Consider the following 24,840-nt stretch of genomic DNA (forward strand, 5'->3'; position numbering starts at 1 on the left):
TATTAATAAAACGGATATCGGTATGTAGTTCGTCAAAACTAGGGAATCAAGTCTTTGTCGGTTTCTTGGTTTTAAAATAAATCGTTTCAGTTAACTTTATTGGTTAAAGGTTTTATCTCAAACTCTCGCTCTGTTGAATAAACCATGATTTTATATTAATGTAGCTGTCACTTATAATTAAGTCAAAAACCATATTTTGAAAGCAATAAAGTTGCAGAAACTCTTTTTAAGAAAACACTGACCGTTTTAAACACCCTTATCTCAAACTCTCGCTCTGTTGACTTAGGTTATACAATTAAATCCAAATGCTTAACTCTCGTCCTCACATTCGATCTTTAAAAATACTTTTTGGAAAAGGTCAGAATTTAATTAACTCTAAAACTTGCTCTCGCCCTGATCTAGAATTAATGCCTAACTTACACTGTCCAATTAAAACCTCAAACTCTCGCTCTATTGATTTTAACTTCTTTATGTCCTTTACTTTTGTAAAAAATCTTGTTATTAAACCTGTAAGTTGAGACCGTAAAAAGATTGATTCTAATTTTAAGTTTAAATAGACCGACTCAGTCTTGATCCCTTATTCTGCTTACTTTACATACCGATATCTAGGCGAATTAGCCAGACATGCTAAATAAACAAGAATACATATCATGCATAAACAGACTCATTCCAGGAAGATAATATAGATAAATAATAAAACAAAACATTAAATAATGATTAAAGAACCTGAATGCGTAATACAATAGTCTTGAACACTCCACCACAAGCCGGTAGGATTTGTTCTTCGATTCTTCAATTAAACAATAAATTAAACCAAGGAAATAAAACTAGAATCTAACGTAAGGTTAGATCCGATAAAAAGTTGCACAATAGTTTCCGATGTAGAAACTATTATGCGAAAAATATCTAAATGCTAAAAAGGGAAAGGTAAATTGCAAGGGAAAAAGAATGTAGAACTTGCAAAAGAAATAAATAAAATAAACAATGTTAAGTTGCTGGAAAAGAAAAATAAGCAAAAGCGTGAAAAGAAAGAAAATTGGTAAAGCTTCGGCAATGTGAGCGTGGAAAACCGAGGAACCCTTTTAGGTTTTTGAAGTAGCTATTTATATTGGTGCTGGCAACTACTTTTCGTTTCCCAAGGTCTTCAACGTGGCTAACTGCACGGCGTGGATATAGGACACAAACTCCTCAACGTCTCTTCAAGTCTTCTGAGGGCGTTACTTGCGCCAAAAAAGTAGTGGAACGGTGTGACGCTCGTCACACCATGTGTGACGTCCGTCACAAGGCTGTTTTGCGTGACGCTCGTCACGCACCCTGTGACGTCCGTCACAGGCACAACATTGGTGACTTGTGCGCTTTGGGTTGGGCTTTGGCATTTGGTTCCTTTTCTCTCCTTTTTGCACCTCCTTTTCTTCCATTTTCACTTGTTCTTCAAAATAGACTACCTGAGACAAATAGGAAGAAAATACCACGTAATATCTCATAAAATGCAGTAAACCGAAATAAATAGTCCTAGAATTTAATGGAGTTAAGTCCTAAAATATGATATAATTTCGTGTTATCAAACTCCCCCATACTTAGATCTTTGCTTGTCCTCAAGCAAAAATTCAGTATAGAAATCGTTTTCAAAAATTTAGCCAGGCGAAGTTTCAAAACACACATCAATTCGTAATAGGTTGCAACTGGATTTTGTTTAGAAGCAATTTGAGTTTAATCTTGACATCAACAACTACCGTTACAACTTAGATAACCCTACCTTATGCAAATCAGTTCAAGTGATGCCATTATAGCTATCCTAGTTCCTTTACTTTTATTTCACCCGCTTTCATTCTAGCGAAATCACATTAAGCCCTTTATCTTTTCGCGCACATAGTGGAGTAACCGGTTAGTGATTATGATCCGCTTTTAGCTAGAAGTTCTGGTACATAAGTCGGATAACTTCGTTATTCAGTCCATTGCAAATTGTGGGGGATCGAACCGTAGTCCGCCCTACCGAGTTCAGTACCAGATACCTACTGAACCAACTCATAATGGATTTTTCATATTGTGTTTTTGCATGATCTGCAACCTTTAGATTAAATGATCTGGTAAGGATCACCTAATTTAATCAGTGCATTTCCTGATATATTCATATATTTTATGTTACTTTGGGGATCATTCACTTATATTCATCGGCTCTCCACGTAGTTTGCTATTAAGATGGTGCTGACTTCTCGTATAAACTACTCGGGGATTACTATAAAACTAAAAGTTCGAGGAATCGGTATAATGGGTACTTATCCTGATCTAACATGTTGAGGTTCTCAGAGCGTTGTTATGGTAATGATTTTTTTGTCTTGATTTCACTCAAGTTTTATAAAGTAAGCAACCTTTATACTTATTGGGTGTGTAAAATTTTTTTTTTTTTTATGGCTCAAGAAAATTGAGGGGAATAGATAATAGAAATTTTCACACTCGGGACTTAACTTAAAATCTATAATAAATTTTTTTTTTTTTTTTTTTTTAAAACAAGAAAGGGAAATAACAATGAAAGGGAAAATAATGAAAGGGAAAATAACATACTTGAAAAATGGAAGGTTGAAAGAACAAGGTTTTCCCCCCATACTTAAATTAAACATTGTCCCCAATGTTTTAAGGAAATGAAATACAATATGGAAAGGAAAAAGAAACTACAACTAAGGTTGTCTTCCGCCTCTGGTTCTTGGACCTGGTGATCTCTGACGTAAGTCTAAGTTGTCGAACCTGCTGAACAGCTCAGTAAACCGTTGGTCGGTTATGGCATTCCTAGCATCCTGTTGTTGTTGCATTTGATGCATCATCTGCAGCATTTCGACATTCTGTGCCTGCATACCATCGATAGCATCCATAATGTCGTCGTTGGTTGCAGGCCTTCTTCGTCGACGACGTTGGGAGGATGGGCCAGTTGTATTGCCGGAAGGGTTGAGCGGGACTGACTGTTGTGTAGGCGGATGATCACCTTGTTCCATTTCTTCAAACTCATCTGTTTGCGGGTTTGTTTGTGAAGGCTCGGTGGTTTCGGGAGCGTTTAGATCGTAGAGGTGGCGGTCGGGGTTTGTGACATCAGTGAGGGCAGTATTTGGTAGAACAACGCTTGGGACTGCCTGGTTGTTCACCATAAGATAATATCCTCCGCCTACTCTGTTCTTAATCAAGCGGCTGGATCGACAGTAGTTGATATCCATAGATAGGGGAGGTAGGGATTCTAAAGTTTGGAGTTTATCCCCTAGGTTTAGGCCAAGTGCGATGGTGGTGATTAATCCACCAATTATAAAAGGTTGCCTGCCTCTAGCATATAAGGTGCGGATATGATGAAGTAGAAAGGAGGCGGCGTTTACCTGAGTATCTGGTTCGAAGACGCACTGGAGGAAAAATAGTTCCTTTGAGTTGACCTTGCTGTTGTTTGGCCTTCCAAAAACTGTGTTTTGCAAGATGCGGATAAAGTACCGGATAGTGGGGTTATGTATATGGGAGAGAAGGAGCTCTTCCCAGTTGTAGGTATCTATACCGGAAATTTTCTTAAAAAGGCCGAAAACGCCAACTGTGTTCCAGTTTGAGGTTGGAGGGATTCTGGCGTGCAGCAGACCTTCTGTGGGAAATTGTAGCATGGTACTCAATTGGTTTTGGGTTAAGGAGTACTCGGTGTTGAACATCCGGAAGGTTGCGGTACCGGTTAGAAATTCGTCTTCACCGGCGGGAGTGGTGTAGTCGTATGAACTTAAGAATTCTAAGGTTAGGGATGGGTAGGTGGGTTGATTATGAGTGCAAAGGAAGGTTAAGTTGGCTTGACGGAGCATCCATTCGATACCTTGGAGTAGGCCTAATTGTTGTAAACAAGGTAAATCGGGGTACCTGGTGGAAACGACGCCTCGCTGTTGGAAACGCTCGAATTGCTCCCTCTGATAATTGTCATCTACGGATCGGAAGATGATATTTCCGAAATTCTGATTTCCCGCCATTGTGATGAATTTTGAAGGGGTGATTTGGAAAGAAAAAGAAATGTATTTGATAGGAGAGAATTGTTTTGTGGTGAATGAAGGAAGGTTTGGTGGGTATTTATAGGAGAAGAATTTGGAAGGTGGAAAGAAAAAGTGGTTGAAAAGTAATTAAGTGTGGTTAAATGAGAAATGAATGGGGAAGGTAAAAAGTTAAAGGTGTAACGTTCGTCTCCAACGGCTCCTTAACGTTCACTAGTCTGAGGAGTGTTACGCTCGTCACAGGGGTGTGACGCTCGTAACAGGCACTAGGCGTGCCGTCCGTTATGGATAGTGTGACGCTCGTCACGCATTCCTTTTTGGAAAGGCCTCAGTAGCGCTTCACAGAATTACTTTGGTTGGTGAATTTATTAGTTTTGTTTTGCTTATGATCAGTTTAGTCTGCAGTTTAATTTATTGTGCACGCATAATCTGCTTTGTATAATAATAATTCATAGGTAGCAACAGTAGAGCATAATAGCTTTTGCATAATAAAATTAAATAAACAGCTTCAATAAAAATGATCATAATGTAATACAGGAAAGGAAAACAATGAAATGAAAGAAAAAAATAAATGCGAACACGAATTCAAATAACATTAATGAAAAATCTAATTTAAAACTAAATAACTTAGAAAAATAACTAAACTCTATCACTCTGCACGATCTCTGGCCGGAGGAGCAAAAGAGTTAACACGGTATAGCAACTCGTGAAACTGATTCGTCATACTGCTCATGTATCCTAGAACTTCGTCTCTCATGTTAGTAAATTCTCCTCTGAGGGCGTCTTGTTCTGACATCAAAGCTTCAATGGCGGTGTTATAATCAGTTCCGGGCATATGATGTCGGAGGTCAGGTATGGCTGATTCTTCGGTCTGAACAGGCTGAGGAGGAGGGTCAATATCATAATAGCCGGATGGTGTCTGAGGGTCAGATTCAGCATGAGGGATCTGGTCAACATAATTCTCATAGTCATCATAAATCTCATAATCCTGGATGGATTCAGTGGATCCAGCAGGAGTTGGGGTTTCATTCAGGTTATAGAGCCAGTTCCTTTGGTTATGAACACTAGTCCTAGGATCGGGCATGGTGAATAGGCAGAGAACCTGGTTATCAATAATAAGCTCAAACTCATCAGTCCCTAGGTTTGCTATAAACATAGTGTTGAAGAGGAAAGGTATACTCATAGTAGTAATGCCACAAAAAGGGTTTAGGTCAAGCATAGGCTGACGTAATCCAATAGCATTACCTATCATAGTGATCAAACCGCCTATTCTAATGGGTGCTCGCTCATCCTGGATAAGGTGGTCCAAATTAGCTAACATAAAAGTGGCACCGTTTACTGGACGGTTCTGGGAAGCACAAAATATGATGAAAAGTTCATCACGTGAAACTGAAGTACTGTTTGGCTTCTTCCCAAATAAAGTGTGGGTCAGGATCTTATGGAAATAGCGAAAAGCCGGGTTGTGTATGTTTCCAGAGAGAAACTCATGTTCTTCGGGCTCATCATTTCCAGTCAGCTTACCCCAAAAGTGTTCAAGTTCTCTATGTTCAAAAAGTTCTTCCTGGCTTACTGTGAATGTGTCAAAGGAGGTAGGAAAACCCAAAAGATTGGTAAAGTCTCTAATATTAAATTGGTACTCCATATTGAACATTCTGAACTGGATAAAACCTCTGCTAATTCCTTTTCTATGGCTGGGTAGATAGATTAATGAGCTAAGGAATTCTAGTGTGAGTCTCCGGTAGGTGGTGAAATGTCTCAGGATAGGGGATGTCTCCCATCCTATCTGGTTCAGCAAATACAGGACACTCTGTCTAAGTCCAAGGGCAGTCATAGTCCAATCATCAGCATATAAACTAGGTAGCATCTCTCTAGCGGCTAGTTCTTCAAACTTTTGTTTCTGAGCCATTCCTCTGAACTTGATACCCATACGATCAATATGTCCCATCTGGTTAGTGTTAGCTAGAGAAAAGAAAACATGAGTTTAAGTCAGGATTTGGCCAAATGCCGAAAGAAGAAAAAATTATTATTATTATTATTATTATTTTCTTTTTGAATAAATCAAGAATGAATACTAAACAGAAATTAAAAGAATAATTAAGAAAGAAATAGGGAAATGATAATAATAGAATAATAAAATAACAAATTAATTTGTGGGTTGTCTCCCACTAAGCGCTTTGTTTAAATGTCGCAAGCTCGACAAAGAAACTGTTAAATATAATCTATAGGTCCTGGGGGCGTTTCGTCTAAGTGTAGGATTTGCGAATCCTCGTTGGTTTCCGCATAGTGATAGTGTTTCAGACGTTGCCCGTTTACGGTGAACGGTTCTGTAGATTTTCCTTTTATTTCTACCGCTCCACTGGGAAAGATTTTAGTGATATGAAAAGGCCCTGACCATCTGGATCGTAGTTTTCCCGGGAATAACTTTAGTCTAGAGTTAAATAAAAGTACTGCGTCGCCTTGCTTGAAGATTTTCCTTGATATACGCTTGTCATGCCATTGTTTTGTTCTTTCTTTATAGATTCTGGCATTTTCATAGGCGTCTCTTCTGAGTTCCTCTAATTCGTTTATGTCAAGGATTCTCTTTTCACCGGCGGCTTTATAATTCAAATTTAGAATTCTAATAGCCCAATAGGCTTTATGTTCTAATTCTACCGGGAGGTGACAGGATTTTCCATAAATGAGCTTAAATGGGGTCGTCCCTATGGGGGTTTTATAAGCAGTTCGGTATGCCCACAAAGCTTCTGGTAATTTCAATGACCAATCTTTCCTTGAAGTGGCGACCGTTTTTTCTAGTATTTGCTTGATTTCCCTGTTAGATACTTCCACTTGTCCACTGGTTTGAGGGTGGTAAGGTGTCGCTATCCTATGTCTTACTCCATACTTAAGTAGTAGTTTTTCGAGTACCTTGGATATAAAGTGCGATCCACCATCACTGACTACTATTCTTGGGATGCCAAATCTCGGAAATATTATATTCTTAAAGAGTCTAGTTACTACTCGGGTGTCGTTTGTTGGGGAAGCTATAGCTTCGATCCATTTTGATACGTAGTCAACTGCCACGAGTATGTATTTGTTACCGAAAGAGGATGGGAAAGGTCCCATGAAGTCTATCCCCCACACGTCGAAGATCTCTACTTCCAAAATACCTTTTTGTGGCATCTCGTCACGTCTAGATATGTTTCCCGTGCGTTGACATCTGTCACACTCCTTAATAGCCGCATGTACGTCCTTCCATATAGTTGGCCAATAAAAGCCGGCTTGTAGGATTTTAGAGCAGGTCTTGGATGTACTTGTGTGTCCACCATAAGGAGCGGAGTGACAGTGTTGGATTATATTTTCTACCTCTTCTTCGGGTATACATCGACGGAAAATACCATCGGGGCCTCTTTTGAAAAGTAAGGGATCATCCCAGTAATAGTGTTTTATGTCGTAGAAGAATCGTTTCTTCTGCTGGTAAGATAAAGTAGGTGGAACTATTCCGGCAGCTAAATAATTGACGAGATCAGCGTACCATGGTGTGGCAGATATAGCTAAGGTGGTTTCTACTTGCATGTCGGAGTTGCTCTCTTCCAAAGTAGCTATAAGTTTGTCATACGAGAAATCATCATTAATTGATGTTCTTTCCGGTTCAAGGTTCTCAAGTCTAGAGAGGTGGTCTGCTACTACGTTTTCAGTTCCTTTCTTGTCCTTGATTTCTAGGTCGAATTCTTGTAGCAACAAGATCCATCTTAGGAGTCTAGGTTTAGCATCTTTTTTTGTTAAAAGGTACTTGATAGCAGCGTGATCGGTGTAAACTATTATTTTGGCTCCTACCAAGTAAGAACGAAATTTATCTAGCGCAAATACCACTGCTAGGAGTTCTTTCTCGGTAGTGGCGTAATTCATTTGCGCTTCATCCAGGGTTCTGCTTGCGTAATATATAACGTGAAGCTTTTTATCCTTTCGTTGTCCTAAAACAACACCTACAGCATAATCACTGGCATCGCACATTATTTCGAATGGTTCATTCCAGTCTGGTGTCTGCATAATGGGTGCGGAGATCAATGCTTGTTTAAGAGTTTGAAATGCTTTTAAACAGTTATCGTCGAATATGAATTCAGCATCTTTCATCAGTAGTCCGGTTAAAGGTTTAGTTATCTTAGAGAAGTCTTTGATGAATCGTCGGTAAAAACCGGCGTGTCCTAAAAAGCTTCGTACTTCTCTCACGGTTCTTGGGGGTTGAAGATTTTCGATTACCTCTATTTTGGCTTTGTCTACTTCAATTCCTCTGTTCGAGATGATGTGTCCTAAAACAATTCCTTCTTGTACCATAAAGTGGCACTTTTCCCAGTTAAGTACTAAGTTTACTTTCACACATCGCTCTAGGACTCTTTCTAGGTTTTCAAGGCATTCTTCGAAACTTTGTCCGTATACAGAAAAGTCATCCATAAATACTTCCATGATGTTTTCGAGAAAGTCGGCGAATATTGCCATCATGCATCTTTGAAAGGTTGCAGGGGCATTACACAGACCAAACGGCATTCGTCTATAAGCGAAGGTACCAAAAGGGCACGTGAACGTTGTCTTTTCTTGGTCATCAGGGTGAATTGGTATTTGAAAGAAGCCTGAATAACCGTCTAGATAACAGAAATGTGAATGTTTTGCTAATCGTTCTAACATTTGGTCAATGAATGGTAAAGGGAAATGATCTTTTCAGGTTGCTTTGTTTAGTTTCCTATAATCAATGCACATTCTCCATCCCGATTCGATTCGTTTAGTTATAGTTTCTCCTTTTTCGTTTTCAATAACGGTTATGCCTCCTTTCTTTGGTACAACGTGTACAGGACTAACCCATTTGCTATCAGATATAGGATATATAATACCTGCTTCCAATAACTTGGTTATTTCTTTCTTTACTACCTCACTCAGGATCGGATTTAGTCTTCTCTGGTGTTCCCTAGAGGTTTTACAGTCTTCTTCTAACATGATGTGGTGCATACAAATAGAAGGGCTTATTCCTTTAAGATCGGTGATGTGGTATCCTAGTGCGGTGGGGTACTTCCTTAAGATATGTAGGAGTTTTTCTGTTTCGAGTCTTCCTAGATCTGCATTAACTATCACAGGCCGTTCAAGTTCTAAGTCTAGGAATTCATATCTCAGATTTTTGGGAAGTGTTTTCAGGTCAGGGGTTGGTTTGTTAAGACATTGCGTAGGGTCCGGTGTTATTGCTAAACATTGGTTAGATTTGTCCTCTAAAAGATAGTCTGATGATTTGTCTTCTCCTAACTCTGCTTCTTTTATGCATTCATCGATGATATCCATGAAATAACATGTATCTTCTATTGCAGGTGCTTTCAAGAATTGGGAAAGAATGAATTCAATTTTCTCTTCACCTACTTCGAAGGTGAGTCGTCCTCGTTTTACGTCTATGATTGCACCGGCAGTTGCTAAGAATGGTCTTCCCAGTATAATGGGTGTAATATCATCTTCTCTAATGTCCATAATTGTAAAATCAGTGGGAATGTAAAACTGACCTATGCGTACGGGAACGTTTTCAAGGATTCCTACAGGATATTTGATGGAACGATCTGCTAGTTGCACGGACATTTTGGTTGGTCTTAATTCTCCCATTTCCAGTTTCTTACATATGGATAAAGGCATAACGCTAATTCCGGCTCCTAAATCGCATAAGGCTTTGTCGATGACAAATTTTCCTATGTGACAGGGTATAGAGAAACTACCCGGATCCTTGAGTTTAGGAGGCATGTTTTGGATTATAGCGCTACATTCGGCAGGGAGTGTAACGGTTTCGCTATCCTCAAGTTTCCTCTTATTAGAAAGGATTTCTTTTAAGAATTTAGCATATGAGGGCATCTGCGTAATAGCTTCGGTGAACGGAATTGTAACGTTTAATTGTTTAAGGAGATCAACAAATTTTCTAAATTGGCCCGCATCTTTGGTTTTAACAAGCCTTTGAGGGTAAGGTATAGGTGGTTTGTAAGGTGGTGGAGGTACATAAGGTTCCTTCTTTTCTAGGGTTTCCTTATTTCTCTCTTCCTTTTCCTTAGGTTCACTTTCCTCAGTTGATTTCTTAGGGTTTTGGTTTTCTATCCTTGGATCAGACGGTCCTTCCACTTCCGTTCCACTTCTTAATATAATTGCATGAGCTTGGCTTCTCGGATTAGGTTGGGGCTGTCCAGGGAATGTACCAGTTGGGGCAGCAGTAGGTGCTTGTTGTTGAGCTACTTGAGATATTTGTGTTTCCAGCATTTTGTTATGGGTAGCCAAGGCATCTACTTTGCTTGCTAGTTGTTTAAGTTGTTCGCCAGTGTGTATGTTCTGGTTTAAGAAATCTTTATTGGTTTGTTGTTGGGAAGCTATAAAGTTTTCCATCATGATTTCCAAGTTGGATTTTCTAGGGGTATTATTGTTAGGCATGGATGGATTCGGTTTCTGATATCCCGGAGGTATAGATGGGGCTTGATTTGGAGACTGTCCAGGTGCGTATAAAGCATTATTACTCTTATATGAAAAGTTTGGATGGTTCTTCCAATTTGGGTTATAGGTATTCGAATAGGGGCTTCCTTGAGCATAGTTCACTTGCTCTGCTTGGATTCCAGTCAAAAGTTGACAGTCCGTAGGAGTGTGGCCTTGGATTCCACAGACCTCGCAATTCTGAGTTATAGCAACCACGGCGGCTGGAGGTGATACGTTTAAACTTTCAATTTTCTGGACCAAAGCATCCACTTTTGCATTAACGTGATCAAGGTTACTTATCTCGTACATGCCAGTTTTCGGTTGAGGTTTTTCCACCGTTGTTCGTTCGGTTCCCCACTGATAGTGGTTTTGGGCCATGCTCTCGATAAGCTGGTAAGCATCAGCATAAGGTTTGTTCATTAGTGCACCACCTGCAGCGGCGTCTATTGTTAACCTTGTGTTGTATAAGAGACCATTATAAAATGTGTGAATTACTAACCAGTCTTCCAAACCATGGTGTGGGCAAAGTCTCATCATGTCTTTGTATCTTTCCCATGCTTCGAAAAGAGACTCGTTGTCTTTCTGTTTAAATCCGTTTATCTGGGCTCTTAACATAGCTGTTTTGCTTGGCGGAAAATATCAGGCAAGAAAAACTTTCTTCAACTCGTTCCAGGTGGTGACTGAGTTGGAAGGAAGAGATTGAAGCCATCTTCTAGCGCTATCTCTTAATGAGAAAGGAAAAAGACGAAGTCGAATTGCCTCTGAAGTGACACCATTAGCTTTAACAGTATCGGCGTATTGAACAAATACGGATAAATGAAGGTTTGGATCCTCGGTAGGATTTCCAGAGAATTGGTTCTGTTGCACAGCCTGCAACAGCGAAGGTTTAAGTTCGAAGTTGTTTGCTTCGATTGCGGGTGGAGCAATACTTGAATGCGGCTCATCTTGCGATGGAGCGGCGTAATCTCTAAGAGCACGAGCTGGTTCTGCCATCTCGGTTATCGAAGGAAAAAGGTTTTTGATATCAGGAAGTTCTATAGTAGGGAGATTGTTTGCAGCACGATATTCCCGAATTCGTCGTAAGACTCGGAGATATAGTTCGATATCGTTGATTCGTAAATAGAGCGGTTCGCCTTGTGAGCGAGTGCGTGGCATACAAATCAACGAAAGAAAGAATAGAAGAAAAAGAAACCTTAGTCTCTACAGCGTAACGGAAGAGTTACGATATCGATTAAATAAAAGTCCCCGGCAACGGCGCCAAAAACTTGATCGCTCGACTGTGTGAGTCGAGAATGGGATACAAACTGCAAGTGCACAGTTCTATCACGTAGTTTTAAAAGATATCGATCCCACAGGGACTTATGAATCGATATACCGTTATCTAAGGTTACTACGTAAAGCTAAGGTGAAAAATGTTTGATTGTTTGGGGAAAAACTAAGAGCTAAACTAAGATCTAGATTAAATACTAATAAAATGGATATCGGTATGTAGTTCGTCAAAACTAGGGAATCAAGTCTTTGTCGGTTTCTTGGTTTTAAAATAAATCGTTTCAGTTAACTTTATTGGTTAAAGGTTTTATCTCAAACTCTCGCTCTGTTGAATAAACCATGATTTTATATTAATGTAGCTGTCACTTATAATTAAGTCAAAAACCATATTTTGAAAGCAATAAAGTTGCAGAAACTCTTTTTAAGAAAACACTGACCGTTTTAAACACCCTTATCTCAAACTCTCGCTCTGTTGACTTAGGTTATACAATTAAATCCAAATGCTTAACTCTCGTCCTCACATTCGATCTTTAAAAATACTTTTTGGAAAAGGTCAGAATTTAATTAACTCTAAAACTTGCTCTCGCCCTGATCTAGAATTAATGCCTAACTTACACTGTCCAATTAAAACCTCAAACTCTCGCTCTATTGATTTTAACTTCTTTATGTCCTTTACTTTTGTAAAAAATCTTGTTATTAAACCTGTAAGTTGAGACCGTAAAAAGATTGATTCTAATTTTAAGTTTAAATAGACCGACTCAGTCTTGATCCCTTATTCTGCTTACTTTACATACCGATATCTAGGCGAATTAGCCAGACATGCTAAATAAACAAGAATACATATCATGCATAAACAGACTCATTCCAGGCAGATAATATAGATAATAATAAAACAAAACATTAAATAATGATTAAAGAACCTGAATGCGTAATACAATAGTCTTGAACACTCCACCACAAGCCGGTAGGATTTGTTCTTCGATTCTTCAATTAAACAATAAATTAAACCAAGGAAATAAAACTAGAATCTAACGTAAGGTTAGATCCGATAAAAAGTTGCACAATAGTTTCCGGTGTAGAAACTATTATGCGAAAAATATCTAAATGCTAAAAAGGGAAAGGTAAATTGCAAGGGAAAAAGAATGTAGAACTTGCAAAAGAAATAAATAAAATAAACAATGTTAAGTTGCTGGAAAAGAAAAATAAGCAAAAGCGTGAAAAGAAAGAAAATTGGTAAAGCTTCGGCAATGTGAGCGTGGAAAAACCGAGGAACCCTTTTAGGTTTTTGAAGTAGCTATTTATATTGGTGCTGGCAACTACTTTTCGTTTCCCAAGGTCTTCAACGTGGCTAACTGCACGGCGTGGATATAGGACACAAACTCCTCAACGTCTCTTCAAGTCTTCTGAGGGCGTTACTTGCGCCAAAAAAGTAGTGGAACGGTGTGACGCTCGTCACACCATGTGTGACGTCCGTCACAAGGCTGTTTTGCGTGACGCTCGTCACGCACCCTGTGACGTCCGTCACAGGCACAACATTGGTGACTTGTGCGCTTTGGGCTGGGCTTTGGCATTTGGTTCCTTTTCTCTCCTTTTTGCACCTCCTTTTCTTCCATTTTCACTTGTTCTTCAAAATAGACTACCTGAGACAAATAGGAAGAAAATACCACGTAATATCTCATAAAATGCAATAAACCGAAATAAATAGTCCTAGAATTTAATGGAGTTAAGTCCTAAAATATGATATAATTTCGTGTTATCACTTATAATTCAAGACTGGCATCAAGGAGATTCACCAGTGCAAGAGACCAAGCATTTCCTTGAGATGAGGGCCACATGGTTGTTCTAGAGAGCTTACATGAACCAGGGTTCATTTTGAAGCAACTTGACCAAGTGTTGAAGGCTCAAAGTCCACAGTGCAGTTTCAGGTCATCTAGGCCCCATAAAAGTCAACTGAAAGTCAACTGGGGGCTAGGAGGTGGAGAAATGGTTTGAGACACCTCATTCATGTCCCAAAGAGGTTTATTCATCATGTCAAACATCTACTTTGAAGATTTTGAAGCCAGATCAAAAGTTTCCAAAAGTGGAAAATGACCTGTAATTTAAAGTTTCCAAAAATGGCAAGTTTTTGGATCACATTCAACTTGACTTTCCAACATCAAAGAAGCTTCAAATGAAATTTTTTCCAACATGAAAGTTGAAGATCTTTCTCTCCCATTTCCAAAAAGTCCAAGATCATGATCATATGATGAATGGTTGAGAAGATATGATCAAATCATTGCCAAGTGTGCATGGAACTTCAACAAGCCATAACTTTTGATCTAGAACTCCAAATTGAGTGCCTCTTTTTGCATAATGCTTGTCATGACTCATATTTTCCAAATCCATCAAGGCATTGCATGAAATTTCATCACATGACAATTTGCTCATTCATGCTCATTTTGGAGGGAAAATCATGAATTTGAATTTGGTGCATCATATGAGCTTTTTAACCATTCCAACATGTTCATAAGATGATTTTAAGTGAAATTGCATGGCCATGTGGTACTGTTCACGTGCATGTTGCATGCATGGGGTGAAAATTCCAATTTTGCACTACACCTTATTTCTCACTAAACTTTCATTAACCATGCTTAAATTTAATTAGCAAATGGATTAACATATCATATAAAGCCCTAATCATAACAGAAATTTCACAATTCATCATTCTAGATCTAGATCCAAAATTTCCCTCCAAAAATTCTCTTCATCATAATTTGAAAATTTTCCACATAACACTTGGATTTTCTTGCATATTTGTGTTCTTTGATCATTATTCAGTATAGATCAAGCTTTGATTTGCAGAATTTGGTGAAGAATTAAGCATATGAAGCTCAAGAACATGGCAATGGAAATTGAACTTTGAGCTAGATCCAAGCCCTTCCAAGAGTTGATTCGTGCTTCAGAAGTCATAACAAGGTTGCTAGAGCTGATCTACACACTTGCAAGGCCTTGAACACGTTGCTGCCATTGATGGATCTTCAAGAGGTTAGGTTTTCGAGTCTCTTAATTCCTCCTCTTATGCATGTAATGTTGTAGATCTTCTCTTGCTGATTCTCCTGATATAAAATTCTTGAAAAATGGACAAGTATTGGTGGAGTTATGAGGAATCAAAGTTTGGACATGTATAATTTGGGATTCATTTTGTTTAAGCACTCATTTTTGCCATGCACGGTTCGATCCCTGCTGAGACCACATTTTCAAATTGCTCAACCTTTTCTTATTTCCCTCCAAATATCATGTACATATGTCACATTTTATTTCATATTTTTCCTCCACATTCAAAAAATCATTAAAAATTGAAAACACATCCAATTAATTCCAGATTTTGCTACATGATCCTTGAAGTGTCTACTATTTTTTGGTGGTGGTTTCATGATTTTATCATTTCTGGAAATTAAAATGTGTTGAATTGCTTGAACATGTATGCAAAATGTGACATGCCTCATTCAAATTGTTGTGAAATGCTCAATACTTGTCCAATTGCCATGAAATTTTGTGTGCTGATTCCCAACATGATACATGACTTGTGAGATTTGGTTTGGCATTTTTAGCATTTTCCATTTCTGTTTTATGCATGTGATTGTATGGTGTGACAATGTGTGTCACACAATTTGATGTCATACTTGTGCATTTTTATTTCTAGGTCAAATGGACTCTGTTGATTCTGATTTTTGGCATGATGATTGTGTCTGACATGTTGTATGCTCATAAAAATTTCCAGAATTGTTTGAGTCATTTCTGTTTTGATATGGAATTTTGATTCTTGATGACCAATTGTATGCACCTTTTGCTTGCCTTGCCATATTTTGCTCATAAAATGATTTTGCTTAATGCTTTTGGTTTGGTCCTTTTTAGGACATGTTCATGATAGAATAAATGTGCTACATGTTGAAAATTGGTTGTTGTTTTGACTTTTTACTTTGCCTTTGACCCTAGCCTTGGTGCTAGTGGTTTGTACTCATCTTTTGGGTTGTGCATTTCAGGCTCAAGCTTCTAGTCTTGATGGTTGATTTTCATCTCATAAATTGAGATACAAAATGCTTTGTTCCACTAACATTTGTTGTGTTGTAGGTTCCTTGGAGATGAACTCACTTGAGTTGTTTGCTTGTTGGCTTGACTTGTTATGTCTTTTGGAACCACTGTTTGTTTGTCTGTTGATAGTTTGTCTGAATACTATACTGATTGTTTGGTTGTTTACACAGGTACTTTAGTAGCTTTAACTCATTGCTTGAGTTGCTTTCTTTGCTTGTGGTTGGCATACCACTTAGGTAATGACCTCTAACTCCATGTAGTCTGGAAGTCCTGCTATCTTGGCAGGCACCTGTTTGAAGCCCTCCTTAAGAGGCCATGTTTTTTATTGTTTACTTTTGTGCCATGCACTTCAAGTCCTCCTAAGTGAAGAGGCAATTGGCAGATAGAAGGGATGTGCAATCCATCCCCTGATATTCAGTTGAGTCTTTCATCTTGCTCGCACTACGTGCTGATGCATTTTGAATAAACACCCAAGATCCTTTGTATATAGAGTCAGTCAAAGTGGAGTAGAGTCCCACATTCTGGACTCCCACGTCTTCATTGATTCAAGCTCACCCAGGCCCGGGTTAAGAGCTATGAGGACCAATCCTCATTACCTTTCATCTTCTCACCCTGACGGTCAATGGCAGTGGTTAAGAGCCTCAGATACCCTTCCAGTTGGCTTGTTTGTCGAGGTTGATATGACCCCTTGACTAAAGCCTTACCCTTGATGTTTGAGCCCCTTGTTGGTGTGTTTACTTCGTGCTGAATGTGTTTGTGTGGTGTGATTGTATCCCTATAGGATTGCTAGACTTCGCATAGTCTCGTTTGCATGTCAATTAAGGTAGCACGGTTCCTTCGTCTAGGACTTCCTTTCTTGCATGAGCTTTCTTAAAACACAAACAAACTTTACCTTCCCTTAAGAACACGTTAACTCCTTCTACTACAGGTGAGTAAGTCTCCAAAGGTCGAGCATCCGGTAGATTGCATAGTAACGTCGTTCACTTAAAAAACACAAAACAAGTAGAAATGGTTTAGCCGAACTACGGCAACTCTGATTCTCATGTCCAGATGAGATACGTAGGCACGAAATGCGATGTCTTGTCGAGTTTGACTAACAACTAACTGTGATCCTTTTCTCTCGCCCTCGTTGCGATTGAGACCTTCCCTTTCTCTTGCCCTAGTTGCAATTGAGACCCTCCTTCTTCTTGTGTGTGTGCTTGGAGGCTGACGTAAGTCCAGCGATTGGCATTCGGTTTCCCGGTGTTGTGTTTTGGTTTGGAGTCTGATATAAGTCCAGCGATTGGCATTCGGTTTCCTGTTTGCTTTTGTGTGGAGTTGGATGTAAGTCCATTGATTAGCATTCCGTTTCCTGTTGTGTGTTTCGTTAGACGTCTCAGCGTCTCCTGTTAGTGTTTGTTTCGGCGTGCGTTAGCTGAGCTATGAGTGCTCTGATTCTTACTCTGGTTAGAGAAGATATGTATGCATAGGATGCGATATCCTAGAGAGCACGTTTCCCGTTCCCCTGAACTACGTCGACTCTGATGTTTGTGTCTGACAAACTACGTAGGCCCAGGATGCGACATCCTGCCGAGTCCTCTTCTTCCGTCTTTCATCTGTGTTTCATTCCAGTGTGTGTGCAGTTTTGGGAGCAGTTATTTAGCAACCTTTCTTCTATTCTTTCTGAGCGTGGATCCCGTCGAGTACGACGGATGCGTATGGGTGCTAATACCTTCCCTTCGCATAACCGACTCCCGATCCTTGTAATCTCTGGTCGTGAGACCATTCCTTTCCAAGTTTACTTCGAGCGTTTCCTTTGGGATAAATAACGCACGGTGGTGGCTCTGTGTCTTTTCCCGCCGGTTTTTCGCGTAATGCGACACCAAGAGACCTCATGATGCAAATGTATGCATGCAAAATAAAATCTTCATGGTGAATAATTGCCACAAAGGAAAAGAAATAGGGAGAAACTGAAGATCCATAGGAGTAACACACTCACTAGGGAGACATAGACTCTGGGGGAAATAAGGTAAAAATGTGTGAGCAGGTCACGACTTTAAAACTTGCTGGGAGACACGAAGGGATTCCATGAAAATAAATCGATGGAAAGACTCGAGCTGACGCAAAGATGCATGTAATGGGGAATATACCAATACAACAAAACTATCCACAAAGGATACATCGGATAAAAAAATCCGGACTCAGACGAGGATGTCCACAAAGGACCCAGCTGAGGAAGAAATAATGAGATATTATCGGCTACTAGGTAATAAACTCAAAGAGAGACATGTTATCAAAACACTAGTTACTGGGTGAGAGAACAACACGCTCAGGGAGAAAGAATATCTAAGACCGGTATAAGGGTGAAAGATATCAATCGTCCTAAACATCTGAGGAGGATCCAAAAGGCACATCTCAACTCAGGAAAATCTAACTCCGCAGGGGACAAAAAGTCATAATAGGGAGCAAAATGAAGGAACACCAGTGATACCGATTACTGGGTATATAATAGGTGACCAATCAGGCGTGAATTGGGAACATATCCAAGACACTCATCATCCGAAAGGAGGGCTGAAAAAGCAAACTCGACTTACAGGATGGACATTCGATTCCACAAGGAAATACAAATCTTACTCGACTGGGGAATAAAAAGACTTCGACTGAAGAGCGCATGAGATATATTATCTACTACCGTTATATGGGTAAAAACGTAGATAACATACTCGTATGGAAGATTATCCGCAACCGGTTACTGGGTTAATAAAGGATAAATCGACCGAAAAGAAAGGACATCGGGATACCGATTACTGGGTATAAAATGATGACCAATCAGAAGGAGAAACAATCATCACCAAACAAGGGTAAATGAAAGATGACTCGTCGGGGATAAATTGCTTGACAAAAGCAATTATCCAAGAGATATATCATCGGTTACTGGGTGGTATACTCAAAAACGAAGGAATATCAATACCGATTACTGGGTAAAGATAACCAACAAAGAGGGGATTACATCTACCGGTTACTGGGTAGAAAACCACAGAAATATGACTTACAACTACCGGTTACTGGGTAGAAGGCCACAAAGTCCGCTGGGGAAAGGATGAACAATTACTGGTTACTGAGCAGTTGAACAACTGAACCACAGGGAACTGCAGGGGATAACAAAAAAGGAATCAATCTAGGAACAAACTAGAAAGACACAATCAAACAAGACTCAACCCGATGAGGATATAACTCTGGGGAGTAACTCCATCCCGATACACAACTGGGGAGGAAACTGAAGCAATAATCATCCACGAGGACATAACTCAGTGGGGAAGAAAGAAGAAAAGATAGACATTCTCTGTCTATGGGGCTGACTCTATATGGAGAGATCAGACACAAACATCTGCTTGGGGAAGAACATTTCACCAATAGCAGGAGATAACAAACAAAGATATATGGGAAAGAATGCATCATGAATATCTGAATGTTATGATTATGCATGTATATGCATGATTTGTGTATAATTAATGCTGACAAACAAACATATCTAACACAAACAAGTCCAAAAATCACTGACAGACACTCGGCAAACGTCTCGACAAGAAGGGCGAAGCCTACTGGAGAACTCAGTTTGGGAATAACCCGAGAAGGATGAAAATAAATCATCGGGGACATCAAACCCTATCCCAAAGCTACACTCGTTGAGGATACAAAGAAGATGTATTTAAGAGCAGCGAAAGAAGATGATCAAACAGAAAACTCAACTCTGATGGGGATTATCTCTGGAATAAGAGTAAACAAGGGAAGACTTTACCCATATCTGGGGATAGGAAAAGTCAAAGCTTCCAACTCTGATGGGGATTATCTCTGGAATAAGAGAAATCAATAGATGCAATTTGGAATATTTACGTAGGTTGGTTTTCAGCTTAGGTTGATTTTCAGCTTAGGCTGCTACGTATGATATACTATAAACTATCATACAAAAATTTTAAAAAGCTTGTTCATCACATTTGTCCAATGCATTTTCTGTTCCTGACATTATCATTGACATCAAAATTGATATTCAATTTAATGTATACTTGGGATAACTAATTTTAAGATAAATCCAACTTTTAGATAAGAAACCATGAATGCGACATTAAATCAAGCACGTTGAGAGCACTCTCATAACTAATTTGAGTATCAAGTTCTTAAAGTAAACACAAAATCAACACTTATATGAGCATAAGCTATCACGGTCGATAGTCAAGCTAGACAGGTCACGAGCGTTGTCGGAACAAATTTATAGCCTTCCTCAGACAAGTTCCTATTAGAGATAAGGTTTATCATAACTACTTTTATAGACTATTATTTAGGCTATTATTTCTTTTTCCCTTTTATCTCTTATGTTAGATAGTTTGTTACTATTTCTTAGGTTCAATAGCTTATATAAGCAGGTAATTGTAACCTTTATTTTATGAGAAAATATAGATGAATAAATTTTTATAGTTAATCTTAAATATGGTATCCGAGATCATATCCAATCAGGCATCATCACTACGGCTCGGGTTTCAACTCAGCACCAACCAACTGACATATTCATCAAATCTTTAGGAGCTACGATTTTCCATGACTTCTTGTCTAAGTTAGGAGTTCATAATCCTCACTCTCCAACTTGAGGGGGAGTTTTAGAGATAACGTTTATCATAACTACTTTTATAGGCTATTATTTAGGCTATTATTTAGGTTATTATTTCTTTTTCCCTTTTATCTCTTATGTTATATAGTTTGTTACTATTTCTTAGGTCCAATAGTTTATATAAACAGGCAACTGTAACCTTTATTTTATGAGAAAATATAGATGAATAAATCTCTATAGTTAATCTTCAATAGTTCCCAAAACCTTGCAGATGATGGCATACGATGGGTTGTAAACCTATTACGTATTTGATGTTTCCCCAATCTTAGCTTCCTCATGCAACCGGCGTCGCACGTCTCCATGGGTGGATTACACCATAATGTAATTCTGTTGAAACGCCAGAAGGATCAGTTTTCCCTAGCGGCATCCCCGTCGTTGGCTATCGTGTCACAAATGTTGTCTCCATTGATGGAAAAGTTCAAGTTGGTCTTCCATATTCTTGAGTGTTCTTGAGTGTGATTCTTACAACATCCATACCCTTCGCTTCATCATTACATCGTTGTTTTGAGGCCGACTATTTTACACGTAATAGAGTTGGTTCCGTCATGTAACGTTGGATCTTTGAGATTTGGAGAAGCAATGGGATTTGTACAATACAAGAACCATTCAAAACGATAAGAGGATGGATCGTAATTCGACATGGGGAAATCAGAATCTGACATAGTGAAATTGATACTTAGAAGAATAGACAATGACCAGAGACATAGTCCAAACAGGTGAAGCCCAAAAGAGGATAATGTTAAATGATGATGAAGACTTCAACTCTTACTCTAAAACATTTTGACACCAGTGTCTCTGCCATCATCATCTTCTTTGTTGAAATTTGAGGTCCAGGTTATTTTTACCGGAGCCCCACGGTGGACGTCAAATGTTTCTGATAAACATTATTTGGATAAATCTCCCTCCTGAGGCGAGTCAGGCGAGACCACATTCGTCCTGTCTATAGGAGGTATGATAGGAATGGATGGATGGGCATTATTATTGGCGGTCTAAGGTTTTTCACATGTATCCTCCTTTTTGTGTTATTCATAAGTCATATCCCCTTTTTTGTTTAGTCTCAAGACCTATTTATCTACGAGCCATTAATAATATGTAATTGATTCATCATCTGTAAGTGATTCAACCATTTATTATTTTAGGAATGTTATAACCGTTCCGACTTGGCCCTTTTAGAGTCAGATAAACTGAGTCTGGGATGTGCACGAAATTCGCTATCTGACCTCATAAAAATCATGTGATGTACACTTATATATGACATCATCTTTACATATGTCATATATGTTAATCGCTTCGCCCTTAAAGACCTCGCGCTTGAGGAATTATGGATCATCATGACTCTCGCTTAATCGTTTCGTCCATACATGCCTTGCAATTAAGAGATTGTGAATTGTCATGTCTCTTTCATAATCGCTTTTCCCTTACAAACCTTGCATATCATAACTCAAGCCTAATGAATTCCAAATTCTCCGATCCATTAACATCTCAACTCATACACATCATAAAGAGTACTAAAAGAAGGTGGGTGGTGTCACATGACAGACACATGGACGAGCTCGTTACGCTCCATGCTTTCATAGGAGGTGACACGTTAAAACACATTTTAAGCAGACTAACAAAACTCTCTTAGTCATAATCGAAGAATCTCAAGCATCAATAATTAACTAACCACATCTCATATATTAAAAGGGATGGCTCGTCAACTACTCACATTATTAGGTCAAGGAGAGACCATGTGTGACCAAACTAATAAACAAGATTTGGATGATGAGATATCAATTGTTCACATATGAAAATTATAAAGTCCTTTATCATACCCTAATTAAAATAGAGTAGCTTTTAATATATTCACCACAAACACAGATCATTTCTATAGACTTATATAGTTGAGAGACTTAAATATCCACAATTTGTATGAAACAAATTGGTACAAGTTATTTTTATCATAGTATTTGTGATATAGTTTTTAGAAAAACCTAATAAATTACATGGACAATGGACACATTTGATGTAAATCACAGTTTTTGAGTCCTATAGTTGAAGGATACACTTATTTTATTCACTCCACCGTCAAGAAGGCATCCATGGAATTGGAACCTCATATAATATGCTGAAAACTCGCTATGCCATATGGCCAGCAATATTGTCTGCCATTGAGTTTAATAGAAGATTCTCTCCATATTACTACAATAATGCCACTCCTCAATAGATGCCTCCTTCATTCCTCCAACGGTTTCTCTTCGCAGCTGTCAGCACAATTATTACAAATGCTAATTTGATGAATGTGTATACTATGTACTTAATACTCATATTCCTAGGACGGTTTACTCAAATATAGACTTGTTTCCTTGATTTTGGCCATGACCCTCCAATGCAATTAACAAAGCAAAACTCAACTCTATTTTTTTAGGCAAAACAAAACTCAAATCCACTTTTAATTTTCAAGTTCAAGAGAAGCCAAATTACATAAAACTTCAGGTCACTTTTAATTTTCAAGTTCAAGAGAAGCCAAATTACATAAAACTTCAGGTCTATAACAGCTTGCTTTAAACCATTATTTAAGTAGTAATTCATAAACATGACCGTCTCAACCAAGTCAATGCCGTGTGAGACCCACACCATTTTTATTCGGAACATTCTTTGCCAACTTATCTTCGTCACCGTATAACGATACCATGCAGGCGCAACATGTCATCTCATCCCCTTTTCACTTACCCCTTCCAAATTTCAAAATTCAATTCCAACTTTATCAACAAACATTCCCCACAAAATTAAACCCAAACAAAAAGGCATTCATATAATATTACCACACTTTAGCTCTAACTAAGAAAAAGATATCCCAAATCTCAACCAACCCCATCACACATATAAACAACCAAATTAAACATAAATCTCATGCAGTATTGTAAAAATAACTCAGGTAAGTTATCGTTAATTACACCTTAAGAAAACCATCGGAATTTAAGGATAATAATATGTGTATTTACCAAAATAAAAAAGGTAATAACTTGTGATATAGGATTAATCCTTTTTTTTTGAAAAAAAAATTAATTGGGACTTAAAAGTACTCCGTATTTTGCAATTCCGACAAAGGCCACTACTGAATAATCCAACTAATTCCTAACTTCCTCTTCGATCGAAACCCGTCCTTGGCCGCGCCGGCGACATCATGAACGGTGGAGTTGTGCTTTACGCCGGATGTAAAAAACAAAAGTGAGTCCTTCTTCCCATCGCTATGGCTCCTGAGTAACAAATCCCGGAACTTCCACCGCTTGGACTCTGACTCAGCGGAGCTGCTCTTTTTGCAAGGTGGGGTCCACACGCAGTACGTACCCGCTGCCACACCGTCAAGCTCTTTACCTTCTCCCTCGTCTTCCATGAGTTTCTTCAGGGGTAAACGACGACGCCGAGGTACCGTTTCAGGGAGAACAGGGGAACGTGAAACGACGCCGTTGAGCAAAGATTGGTCGAAGAGTGGGTAAGTGGGCGTGATCTGGCCGTTGTGGAAAATGTCGTCGGCGGAGACAGTGCCAGAATCAGTGGAAAGGAAAGTGAAGTCGAATTCGAAATCATCGTTGACAGTGTCGTTTAGCTCAAGAGTGTTATTGTCGTTTTGTTGAGAAGAGTGTAGAAGGGTGTCGTCGGTGTGGATGACTCTGGTTGCTATTTGAGCCAAAGTGTCGGAAGAGTAACTGCTGAAACTTGGGGATGAAAATTGGGAACGGAGAGACTCTGTTTCCATCGTCATGGTTCCGTTTCAGAAGAAGAAAGTGAAGAGAAGATTCTAGGGTGTGGTATTTATAAGAGGGAGTGGAATGGGTGATGTGGTATTATGGTTTGTTTTTCCAATGTTAAAAAATTTGTACGGTTTGTTGTTTAGTGTGGAATTTGGAATATCGCAACCAATGATCTACCCTGCCCTTATTATTAAAGGGACAGCGTGAGCGTGATGACAGAGACTACGGGAGAAACGACGGTTTAAATTTGAAGATTAATTTTCTTTCAGTTTTCACCCTCAATATCCCGTTCATTTGAGCCACTAATCCAATTCGATAATTATTTTTGATATAAGTAGTTTCAGTTCTTTACCGAATTTTAAAATTAGATTTTAAAGATAAATAAAAATTCAACTATTTTATTTGATCTTGAAGAGACTCTCTAAGTATGTGTTTAATAAATCTAAGGGTCATTTAACTTATGTTTTAAACACAAAAATTAAGAAACAATAATACTAAAAAAGTAATTATTTATATTGAAAAAAATAATTTTTATTTGAAAAAAATAATACACAATTTACTATTAGATAGAATTTTGACATTTGGATTTTTAATTTGTGTCTTTAAAGTTGGAATTGACAAAATAAGTTATATCATATGAAATTAGAATATTGATTTTTCTATGGAATAGTAT

General features: G+C 38.6%; 1 protein-coding gene and 1 pseudogene across 1 annotated transcript; one reads left to right on the forward strand and one right to left on the reverse strand.

Moving 5' to 3' along the window:
- The first annotated feature begins 10,959 nt into the window (after positions 1 to 10,959).
- On the forward strand, positions 10,960 to 11,059 carry LOC127077176 (uncharacterized; annotated as a pseudogene).
- A 12,251-nt stretch (positions 11,060 to 23,310) lies between these two features.
- Positions 23,311 to 24,325, reverse strand: LOC127073919 (uncharacterized). The gene has a single exon (XM_051015169.1). It carries the CDS (start codon positions 24,176 to 24,178, stop codon positions 23,528 to 23,530), a length of 651 nt encoding a protein of 216 aa, XP_050871126.1. The 5' UTR covers positions 24,179 to 24,325; the 3' UTR covers positions 23,311 to 23,527.
- Between the last annotated feature and the right edge of the window lie 515 nt (positions 24,326 to 24,840).

The sequence above is a fragment of the Lathyrus oleraceus genome, chromosome 4 (genome assembly GCF_024323335.1).
Source record: "Lathyrus oleraceus cultivar Zhongwan6 chromosome 4, CAAS_Psat_ZW6_1.0, whole genome shotgun sequence".
In the NCBI taxonomy this organism is placed as follows: Eukaryota; Viridiplantae; Streptophyta; class Magnoliopsida; order Fabales; family Fabaceae; genus Lathyrus; species Lathyrus oleraceus.